Below are 12,233 nucleotides of genomic sequence, written 5' to 3'. Positions count from 1 at the left end.
GAAAACCCACGCAGGCTCGGGGAGGACATGCAAATTCCACACAGGTGAACCGACCTGGATTTGAACCCAGGAACCCATAGCTGTAAGGCCGATGCGCTAACCACTCAATCCACCGGGCTGGCTTGTGTGTGTTAAATATGCAAAAAACACAGAAATCAGGGAGGGGGCAAATACTTTTTCACACCACTGTATTTGCTTTCATAATTGAATGACGAGGATAGTAATTTATTTACTTATTCACAGAAGTTTGAAGTTTCAAATTTGAAAGACAATAGCTGTGATAGTTAGCGTGATAATTATCGACTGATGATTTTTTTTTAAATTATAATTTTTGTCATATCGCCCAGTGTTAGATTGATGCAGGCTAAAGTGCATGGTTTCTCCTTATAGGTTTCACAGATGGCAGTGTGGTTTTGACGAAAGGTGACATAACTCGAGATCGTCACAGTAAAACTCTTACTCTGCATGAGGGAACCATCCCAGTCACTGGCCTCGCATTCCGTCAAGTTGCTAAAGTCACACATTTGTATGTTGCTACTCTCGAGAAAGTTTATGTAAGTTTGGCAGCTATAAAAATAATGTGTTGTTGCTATTATCAATTTAAACTGCGTTTTACATCAATATTAATGTGCAATTGATTTCTATACTAATTCTCTTCTCTCCATTATTTAGTGTTATTCTCTTTCTCTGAAAGAGTATCCAAAGGTAGAGCTGGATACACATGGCTGTGCACTTCACTGCTCATCTCTCACAGATCCTTCACAGGATTCTCAATTTGTTGTGGCTGGTGATGAATGCGTGTATCTGTACCAGCCTGATGAACGAGGTCCCTGCTTTGCTTTTGATGGAACCAAGATTTTGGCTCGCTGGCATCGAGGCTATCTTTTCTTAATTATTCAAAATCCAAAGTGAGAACATTAACCATCATTACACAGTCACATAACAATTAAAGAAAAATCCTGTAAATGAAGATTTGCTGTGATTTGTTAAAAAAACACATGAAAAGGGTTGTTTTGTTCTCATATGCTCTTTAAATGTTAATATACAATCTTAAAAAGTTTTTCTTTTTAATTAATTTTTAGTGACCTTTTTTATTGTGACATTTTGTCAGAACTACAGTAGGGCAAATAAGTATTTAGTCAACCACCAATTGTGCAAGTTCTCCAACTTGAAAAGATAAGAAAGGCCTGTAATTGTCAACATGGGTAAACCTCAACCATGAGAGACAGAATGTGGAAAAAAACAGAAAATCACATTGTTTCATTTTTAAAGAATTTATTTCCAAATTAGTCGAAAATAAGTATTTGGTCACCTACAAATAAGCAAGATTTCTGGCTGTCAAAGAGGTCTAACTTCTAACGAGGTCTCCACTCGTTACCTGTATTAATAGCATCTGTTTCAACTCATCGGTCTAAAAGACACCTGTCCACCACCTCAGTCTCTCACACTCCAAACTCCACTATGGCCAAGACCAAAGAGCTGTCGTAAGACACCAGAGACAAAATTGTAGACATGCACCAGGCTGGGAAGACTGAATCTGTAATAGGTAAAATGCTTGGTGTAGAGAAACCAACTGTGGGAGCAATTATTAGAAAATGGAAGACATACAAGACCACTTATAATCACCCTCGATCTGGGGCTCCATGCAAGAATTCACCACGTGGAAATATCAGCAAGGACATTGAAGATGAGACGTGGCTGGGTCTTTCAGCATGACAATGATCCCAAACACACAGCTAGGGCAACAAAAGAGTTGCTTCGTAAGAAGCATTTCAAGGTCCTGGAGTGGCCTAGCCAGTCTCCAGATCTCAACCCCATAGGAAATCTGTGGAGGGAGTTGAAAGTCCGTGTTGCCCAACGACAGCCGCAAAACATCACTGCTCTAGAGCTCTGCATGGAGGAAGGCCAAAATACTAGCAAGTGTGTGAAAATCTTGTGAAGAGTTACAGAACATGTTTGGCCTCCGTTATTGCCAACAAAGGTTACATAAAGTATTGAGATGAACTTTCCTACCTTAGGTACTGACCAAATACTTATTTTTTTACCATGATTTGCAAATAAATTCTTTAAAAATCAAACAATGTGATTTTCTGTTTTTTTTCCACATTCTGTCTCATAGTTGAGGTTTACCCATGTTGACAATTACCGTCCTCTCTAATCTTTTCAAGTAGGATAACTTGCACAATTGGTGGTTTACTAAATACTTATTTCCCCCACTGTATTTAAAACAGGAGTGGGCAAACTATTGTACAAAGATAAGATGGGTGTGTGTTTTCATTCCAACCCATAAAGACACCTTTTCACCAATCTGGTGTCCTACAAGTGCAATCAGCGGACTGGAGTCAGGTTCTTCTGGTTGTCTGCAGAAATCTCATTGGTTAAAGAAGGAGGACCGGTTTCCCCACCCCTGGTTTAAAATATTGTTCTCTATAAATTAAAATGGCTGCGCATAAAACAAGATTTTGTTCCGTTTTATTTTATTTTATATTTAATCATTTATATTGCAATATAGTTTTATTATACACCATCTTGATTACTTCCATGAAAAAATAACTCATGTAAGTTTGTCAATGATTACACAGGACAAGGTTTGGCAACAGGGAAAGCTGTCCATCAGATAAGCAGCTACTGACCATCTATGACTTGGATAATAAGTTCATTGCCTACAGCGCTTTATTTCAAGATGTCATTGATGTGGTAGCAGAATGGGGCTCTTTCTTTGTTCTCACTAGAGACGGAAACATGTATATTATCCAAGAGAAGGACACACAGACCAAGCTTGAAGTAAGTCATGGATACCCAAACTTGTCACAATACCTAGAGGACCTTCTCCTAATAATAACAATGTAGTGCTTATTTTAAGTGTGTCAGAATCATCATGTACGATTTGCCTCACTGCTGATTTTTTAACTCTTGTCTTCTGTTAAAGATGCTGTTTAAGAAGAATTTGTTTGTGATGGCTATAAACTTGGCTAAAAGCCAACATCTAGATAGTGACGGATTATCAGAGATCTTCAGGCAGTATGGCGATCACCTTTACCTTAAGGGAGACCATGATGGTGCCATTCAGCAATATATTCGGTAATTAGATCATGTCTGACTTGGATGACTTGGGCAAAAAAGAGCTTTATTCTGAAATTATTCATAAGAAATATGGTAGGTAAAAATACCACATTTGTCGAGTTATGCTCCAATATTGTGAATTTAAAAAAAAATCCTCCTGCTATAGTTCTGATGATGGTTTGGCACATCCTATAATGCTCATTTATCTTTTACTCTTCACTCTTTTTATTAATTGTCACCGGATTGTACATTTGGACAAAGGGACATTTTGCAATCAGTTTATTTTAAATGTCAGCCTCCATTCCTCCTGTAGGCCTGTTAGCATATACAGTGGGGCAAATACGTATTTAGTCAACCACCAATTGTGCAAGTTCTCCTACTTGAAAAGATTAGAGAGGCCTGTAGTTGTCAACATGGGTAAAACTCAACCATGAGAGAATGTGGAAAAAAAACACAGAACATCACATTGTTTGATATTTAAAGAATTTATTTGCAAATCATGGTAAAAAATAAGTATTTGGTCAATACCTAAGGTAGTAAAGTTCATCTCAATACTTTATGTGCGCTTTGTTATAATAATAACGGAGGCCCAACGTTTTCTGTAACTCCTCACAAGCTTTTCACACACTGTTGCTGGTATTTTGGCCCATTCCTCCATGCAGATCTCCTCTAGAGCAGTGATGTTTTGGGGCTGTCGTTGGGCAACACGGACTTTCAACTCCCTCCACAGATTTTCTATAGGGTTGAGATCTGGAGACTGGCTAGGCCACTCCAGGACATTGAAATGCTTCTTACGAAGCCACTCCTTTGTTGCCCTGGCTGTGTTTGGGATCATTGTCATGCTGAAAGACCCAGCCACGTCTCATCTTCAATGTCCTTGCTGATGAAGGAGATTTTCACTAAAAAATTCTCGATATATGGCCCCATTCATTCTTTCCTTTACACAGACCAGTCGTCCTGATGCCTTTGCTGAAAAACAGCCCCAAAGCATGATGTTTCCACCCCCATGCTTCACGTTGGGTATGGTGTTCTTCGGATGCAATTCAGTATTCTTTCTCCTCCAAACACGAGAACCTGTGTTTCTACCAAAAAGTTCTATTTTGGTTTCATCTGACCATAACACATTCTCCCAGTCCTCTTCTGGATCATCCAAATGCTCTCTAGCGAACCGCAGACGGGCCTGGATGTGTACTGGCTTCAGCAGGGGGACATGTCTGGCGGTGCAGGATTTGAGTCCCTGGCGGCGCATTGTGTTACTGATAGTAGCCTTTGTTACTGTGGTCCCAGCTCTCTGTAGGTTATTCACGAGGTTTCCCCGTGTGGTTCTGGGATTTTTGCTCGCCCTTCTTGTTATCATTTTGATGCCACGGGGTGAGATCTTTCATGGAGTCCCAGATCGAGGGAGATTATCAGTGGTCTTGAATTGCTCCCACAGTTGATTTCTTTACACCAAGCGTTTTACCTATTGCAGATTCAGTCTCCCCAGCCTGGTGCAGGTCTACATTTTTGTCTCTGGTGTCCTTTTGACAGCGCTTTGGTCTTGGCCATAGTGAAGTTTGGAGTGTGAGAGACTGAGGTGGTGGACAGGTGTCTTTTATACTGATAATGAGTTGAAACAGATGCTACTAATACAGGTAATGAGTGGAGACCTCGTTAGACCTTGTTAGAAGTTAGACCGCTTTGACAGTCAGAAATCTTGCTTGTTTGTAGGTGACCAAATACTTATTATCCACTTTAAAAATCAAACAATGTGATTTTCTGTTTTTTTTCACATTCTGTCTCTCATATTTGAGGTTTACCCATGTTCACAATTACAGGCAAATTACAAATAACATGTTTTCAAGTAGGATAACTTGCACAATTGGTGGTTGACTAAATACTTATTTGCCCCACTGTAGGTGCAGGGCTGCTAACTACTACGGAATTTCAGGAGTCTCTCCGGAAATGCAACGCAAACTCCGGGACTCCGGACAACCTCTTTAAACTCTGGAAATCCCCAAAATTGTTCACTGAAATTTTTTTTGAAGCAACCATTTCGGAAAAGTACCAAATTTCCAATTTTAATCACTCGAAATTCACACCATCGCTACGTCTTCCGCCATCTTGATTCAACTGCACTGTAAACTGGAAGAATTCGGTAACACGGGTGCATTGTGAATCATCCGAGTTACAAGTTCTGACAAATGATTTGTCTTGTGTGACTTCAGCGTGGCAATCGATTCAGAATCGATTGCGTAGGTAGCTTCTATCGCTTTAATATTTTCGTTTTCATTTTTATTCACAAGGGAAGTATTATTAATGCTGATTAAACCATGAGTCTTGTGTTTTGAAACAAATCCTGTCATTTCTGGGTTGTTCTAAAGGAAGTAGGCGTACACAGCCCTGGTAAGTCTTATCAATATGCCTGCTCGGGTTAAGTGCCAAATGGATGGCAATTTGGATGAAACTTCTAATAAGAAACCCAGACACTCACAGAAGTTTATTGGTTCGTATTCAATGAAATATCCCATGTTAAAGCCATCTCCAAAAGGACCGACATTTGCACATTGCGCAAGTGCGACTTCAGCGTGACACATGGTGGAATTACTAACTCTAAAACGCACCTGGAAGGACCCAAACACAAAGATAAACTTATTTTTTGCAAAAACACAATATTTCAATTAATGTAAAAACATGATAAGAAAAGTTGTATTTAAATTGACCTACGCTTATTATTATTATTTTTACATTTTATATTGATTTTGCGTGACTCGCATTCACTCAGGAAATACTCCGGAAAATGGGACAACAGTACTCCTGAAATGGGGTCGACGGAGGTGGGCAGCTCTATAGGTGGGCGAAGAAATATTTGGTTAGCCTTCAATTGTGCGACTTCTCTTACATAAAAGAGAGAGGGCTGTAATTTTCATCAAGGGTATAACTCAACCATGAAAGATAAAATAAAAAAATTCACGAAGGATGTTATTTAAAAAAAAAAGGAAATTATTTGTTAATTACAGTGGAATTAAGAAAAAAATCAACTACCAACAATATAAAATATTTCACAAACCTGTGACTTATTCTGTAAAAATCTCCGTTAGCTTTCACTCATCTGTTTGAACTCTGTTTGTAATCAGTGTAAAATTCAATATTGCCCCAAAAAATACGATCCTGATTTTAAGACGAACCCCTTTTTTCAAGACTCAAGTTTTAAAAAAATACACCAAATTCAAAGTATACATCTGAAACAAATGATTTACAACAATATATTTAAGAGAAATAGCATGTCGTTTTGCCTCATTCAAATCATGCAAAACCTGTCTATCACATCATAATATCTGAAAATTTCAATATATAAATTAAGTGCAATCAAATTTTAAAAAAAATGGCCTCTGGTTTTTGAAATGTAAATTAAATAATAAATCAACAGAATTGCAATAACTGCATTAACTATAAAAGTGTTCATCATTCGCTTTAAAGATATCTGGCGCCATATAGTGTTGTGAATGGGTATAATGTCTAGACACCAAATATAAGACGACCGACACTTTTTCAGTCTTATTTCAATGCAAAAAGCACTGTCTTATATTCGTGCCAAAAATAGTGTCATAGAATGAAGGAATCATTCAGAAGTGTAATCGTATGTACCCACACATTTGGATGAAAGGAGCTTCATATCTTTACACCACTAGTCTTCCCAGCCTAGGGCTGGTGTATAATTCATTTCTTTGGTCCTTTGCTCTTGGGTTTTCGTCATAGTGGAGATTGGAATATGACTGTCTTAGGTTGTGAACATGTGTCTTTTATTATGGGACGCTGTTTGTAAAGCTGCACTCGGTTAAAAAGACAACATGTTCTCATATTTAGCACTGCACAGTGTTTCAAATATGGTGTGAATATTTTTGAGTCACTCGTTTGCACATTTACAACAATATTTATTTATTTTAGTATTAGGGAGCTCAATTGATTGTTTCATTATATAAAAAATGCTCTCCTCCAGCTTTTATTTTGTTACTTCCGGGCTTCGGTCTTTTGAATTAGCATTTTAGCTGAATATTTACCATATTTTCTCTCATATACGCCGTATTTGTCGCTAAAAAAAAGATAACCGAATCCAGGGTACAGCTTATATGAGCACAAATTAGACTTGACATGCACGAAACTGCAAGGTGACAAAGACGAAACGCCATAACGCATTGAGGCCGATACAGTCATTTATTTCAAAATAGAGAATGAAATTCAAAGAAAAAAAAACTTCTATTGTATTAAATGTGAAAAAACTCACTTGTGCCTGCCATTGCTCACTCAGGGCGCCGCCATCTTACCATAGTTAAACATGCTCTGATTGGCCAAACCCGAGTGGCCTTGATACATGTGTTCGTAGTGTTAACCATGTCAACACATCTCAATAGTTGTTAAGGCTAATCGAAGGTCTTGCAGTCGATCATTAAAATATCAGCCTTGATACCTGGCTGTGTATTTCATGCTATTATTGCACCCAGACACTTGGTGAAAATTAGACCGCTACAGACACACTTCCTGGTTGTACTGCTCACGTGAGTTCCTTTTTGAATTTGTCTACGTGCAGGCAAACCCTTTCAGAATGTGCAATCCAGCAGACGATCCTTTCAATTCATACAGTATCTCAGAAATTCCACTTGTGATGATTTTTCTTAAGATTTTCACTTCAAAGTAACACATTTGTACTCCCTATCAAAACAATGAATATGCAGGTGAAAATTGTGAATCAGGGGGCGTATTATACGAGTGAAATTGTAAAATTCAACAATTGTAAGCCCATGTTAAGGGTTCGGCTTTAACGCGGAGGGGGCTAATATGCGAGAAAATACGGTAATCATATTTTGGCACGCCTTCTATAGTTCAAATGTCATGCCACCCACCCCAAACTGGCAAACCACTTCTTGAAACAGTCATGTGGTCTGGGCCTTCAGAGGGTTTCAATGTCATCGATTACATCATCAGACCACTTTCCGACCCACACTTTGGCTGCGTTTTGCTGATTAATCAGCAAACACTTTGATTCCTTAACACAGAACATAATGTCAATTAAGGAAGAATTGATCTACAATTGGTAAACAGCTTGGTGTGGAGAAATCAACCGTTGGAACAAATATTGGAAAATGGAAGATAAAGTACTCTCCCTTAATCTGGGGCTATACGCAAGTGCTCAAATACAGGGGACAAAAATGTCGCAAGAGCGGTGATCAAAAACCCCAGAAGCGACCCTAATGAATACCTTCAGAGAACTCGGAGAACAGTAAAAATATATATACTTCAGTAACACGCTACATCGCCATGGACTGAAATCCTGTCGAGCATAGGTGTCAAACTGATTCCACAAAGAGCCAAGTGGGTGGTGATTTTCCTCCCAACTGAAACAGCACAGACAGTTTAATGAGGTTTCTCCTGAGGCAAGCAGCACCTGACTGCAATCAACTGACTACAATTGTAACTGAACAGATTTTTGAAAATATCTTGTATTAACTGGTTAGTAGGAAAACCTACACCCATTTGGAATCGGTTTGACACCTGTGCTGTATAGTGTGTCCAATATCCTCAAGGGCTGGACGTGTCCCCCTGCCTAACAGTACATGCCCAGGCCCTTTAGTTAGTATTTGGATTGTCTTTGGGTCAAATTAAACCTAAATAGAACTTTTTCATGTTTGGAGGAGAATGCAGAGTTGTAGCCTAAGAAACCTCAGGGTTTGGGCTGTTTTTCCTTCAGTGACCAGCGTGGATTAATTGTAGAAACATGGCTGGGTGTTTCGTAATGCAAATGATCCCATACATCATTGTCATTTTGAAGGTTCAGTTAATGAACAAGTTGCTCTTTACGAAGCATTTCAATGTCTGAGTAGCTCGTCAATCTCTAGATCTCAACTCCATGGAAAATCTTTGGAGGGATTTGAAAATCTATGTTGCCCACCATGCAGCCCCAAAACACTGCTCTAGAGATCTGCATGAGGGAAGGACTAAAATATTCTTCTTAAATTCCTTGCTTATTTGTATTTACTCCTTCTTATTTTTCCCCATGTTCATTTGTTTATTTTTTATTATTGTTTGTGTTAATATAAATGATAAAGACCCAAATGGCATGCCACCATCATCATGTTGAATTTTCATTATTTCTCTTCGTTGAAATATTTTTATATTATAAACATTTTCATGTTTCCCCCAGCACCATTGGGAAACTTGAGCCATCATATGTCATTAGAAAATTTCTGGATGCACAGAGGATCCATAACCTGACAGCTTATCTACAAGCATTGCATCGGCAATCACTGGCCAATGCAGACCATACCACACTGCTGCTCAACTGTTATACAAAGCTGAAAGACAGTTTAAAGCTGGAAGAATTTATTAAGGTGACTTGAAGAGATGTAATAATTCATTAAGATGTGATGATAAATAAGATCTCCATCTGATGTACATTTTAATGTTCCACCAAATAAAAATGAGACAACTTGTACTCTACATTTATCCTAACTGTTTTCCCATGTTCTGTATTTTCAATAGAGCAGTGAAAGTGAGGTTCACTTTGATGTTGAGATTGCCATTAAAGTTCTTCGACAGGCCGGGTACCACAGGCATGCGGTTTTCTTGGCAGAGAAACACATGCACCATGATTGGTATTTAAAGATTCAACTGGAAGATCTCAAGGTAAGAGAAAAATTCTGTGATGCTCTGACATCAGAAAGCGCTTCCAATAGGGGAGGTGCAGCCACAGGGGGATTGTATTATTGTGTAGAAATGTATTTGCAGGCAATGGCATAAGGCCTTGATAAATGTCTTTCCTGAGCATTGGGCCATGAAAGGAGGCTTTCAAACATTTTAATAGTAGTTTAATAGCACCTTCTCTGTTCGTGCCTCACATACCTGTAACTCAATTCCAATTGGATTGGATAACTTTATTCATCCAGTATTCGGGAAATTTCATTGTCACAGTAGCAAGAGGGTGAGAATACAGATACAGGAAAGGCATTTTAGACATAGATAGGTAATAAGCAAGTTAGTAAATAAATAAATAAGCGTGTTGCTGAATATATATATATATATATATATGTATATATATATATATATATATATATATATATATATATATATATATGTGTATGTGTATATGTATATATATGTATATATGTATGTGTATATATATGTATATATATGTATATATATGTATGTATTATGTATATATGTGTATGTATAATATATATATATAGTATATATGTATACATATGGTTGGTTTTAACATTGTGTGTGCCTATCTTTGTAAATGCAAAATATCAAATTATTCAATTTGAAAAAAGAAATAACTATCTTGATGAGAACCTGATGCTTTTTAATGACAGAAATTTCAATTTTTTTACCAGAAGTTTAATATGTTGTGCCGACCAATTTGCTTCTAATGTCGAAATGTCTTGATTCTTTCGATTGTTCATATTACTGCAATAGTTGTCAGTTCCGACCAAGAAATAAAAAAAATAAAAATCAAAGTGGAATTTTGTTTTATTTCAAAGTCAAGGCTACTCGCGTCTGGCCAGTCAGAGCATGTTTAACTAGGTAAAACGGTGGCGCCCTAGGTAAGATGGCCGCGCCCCTATGTAAGATGGCGACCCCCCTGGGCGAACAGTGACAGGTCCAAGTGAATTTTTTCACGTTTTATGCAAGATATACATTTTTTTTCCTTGAATACATTCATAGACATCAAAATAAATTTTGTTTAGTGTTTTATCTGTTTATCTTTTCTCCATTTTGAAATAAATGACCGTATCGGCCCCATTGTCTTGTGTCATGGCGTCATCGTTGTTATGGTGTTTCATATTTGTCACTGTGCAGTTTCGTGCATGTTTTCTATTTATGCGCATATAAGCCGTACCCTCAATTCAGTCATCATTTTTTTTGTCCGACGAATGCGGCTTATATGCGAGTAAATTCAGTTGATATGAAGCATTACGCAATTATATGCGATGAAATGAGAGCCCAGCAGAGGGTAGTGAGGCCTCTAAACTGAGAATCAATGCATCGGCGACAATATTTTCAAAATAAAATAACAGATAAGGAAATGCATTTACTTTTAGGGGGATTTCGTAACTTTTTCATATCTTGAGTCACTTGACAAATGCGCTCGTAACGTAACATAAACTTGAAATTTAACTGAAATGAACTTGGCTTCCTATAAACACCTTTAAAAAAGCTTTAATCTTACGTTACACTAAAATTAAACCTTCTTGTGCCATGACCAAGGCAAAGAGATTCATGTGTTCCACCGCAGCTTTCGGGCCAAACTTTCTGCTTCTCCATATGTATTGATGAGCCACCTCAGTCACGCGTATACTACTCATGTTTTTTGATTATTCCGTGCTTAATATCTATTGTCATCATACGCCTTTTCTTCGCACTACCCTTCATTGCACCGGATTGCTTTGGATCCATTGTGTTTCCCTTAATTCTGCACTGACTAATGCGGAAAAAAAACGGAAACAATTTAACGCTCCTACCAGTGCTCGTAGAGATATTTGCACGAGGGAGATGCGGCCTGAGAGACAGTGCGGTGAAATTATAAGTAGCCTTTCGCCGTGTGCGCTCGTTTGGTCGCCGTCTTTTGGTCGCCGGTCTTTTGGTCGCCCGGACCCAAACACCGGGCGACCAAAAGACTGGCGACAAAACAAGGTAAAACAACACGGTCTACGCATCAATAAAAGCCAACAATGGCCCTGAGCAGTTTCACTGAGCGGACGTGTGAGTGTATAAGAGTTTGTATGTACATGAGTTGTCCCCTTAGGAAGGGACGTCAGTCAGGGTCTTAACAAGTTCTCCAACAAAACACAATAAAAGTACGGGAAATTTGGAGCTTTTCTTTAGCCTAATAATTAATAGTGCATTAAGTATAACTAAATAATAATTCGCAGTTTGTATTTAGGGAATTTGAGCAACGATTTAAATGGTAATTATCAATAACCTTCCGGGCGACCAAAAGACCGGCGACCATAAGACCGGCGACCAAATGACCGAGTACCGCCTTTCGCGGCCTGGCCAACTGGCTGTCTCAAATGCTCGTATCTCAAAATTTGTCTCGTATCTCAAGGTAAATATTTGCTTGGAATTTTACTCATATCTCAAATTCCTCGTATGTCGGGGCACTCGTATGTCGAGGTATTACTGTATTAACA

General features: G+C 38.3%; 1 protein-coding gene across 4 annotated transcripts in view; it reads left to right on the top strand.

The window, feature by feature from the left end:
- vps11 (VPS11 core subunit of CORVET and HOPS complexes) overlaps nucleotides 1-12,233 on the top strand; it is a 59,065-nt gene that overhangs the window by 6,117 nt on the left and 40,715 nt on the right. For all 4 annotated transcript variants that reach the window (XM_077592542.1, XM_077592546.1, XM_077592544.1 and 1 more), the window contains exons 4-9: nucleotides 391-554; nucleotides 673-908; nucleotides 2,583-2,784; nucleotides 2,930-3,081; nucleotides 9,242-9,428; nucleotides 9,580-9,723. In XM_077592542.1, the coding sequence (XP_077448668.1) occupies nucleotides 391-554; nucleotides 673-908; nucleotides 2,583-2,784; nucleotides 2,930-3,081; nucleotides 9,242-9,428; nucleotides 9,580-9,723 (1,085 nt within the window). The remainder of the gene's footprint in view (nucleotides 1-390; nucleotides 555-672; nucleotides 909-2,582; nucleotides 2,785-2,929; nucleotides 3,082-9,241; nucleotides 9,429-9,579; nucleotides 9,724-12,233) is intronic.

This window comes from Stigmatopora argus, chromosome 22 (genome assembly GCF_051989625.1).
Source record: "Stigmatopora argus isolate UIUO_Sarg chromosome 22, RoL_Sarg_1.0, whole genome shotgun sequence".
Classification (NCBI taxonomy): Eukaryota; Metazoa; Chordata; class Actinopteri; order Syngnathiformes; family Syngnathidae; genus Stigmatopora; species Stigmatopora argus.
The sequence above is the reverse complement of the archived record's forward strand: the minus strand, read 5'-3'. Positions and strand labels throughout refer to the sequence as shown.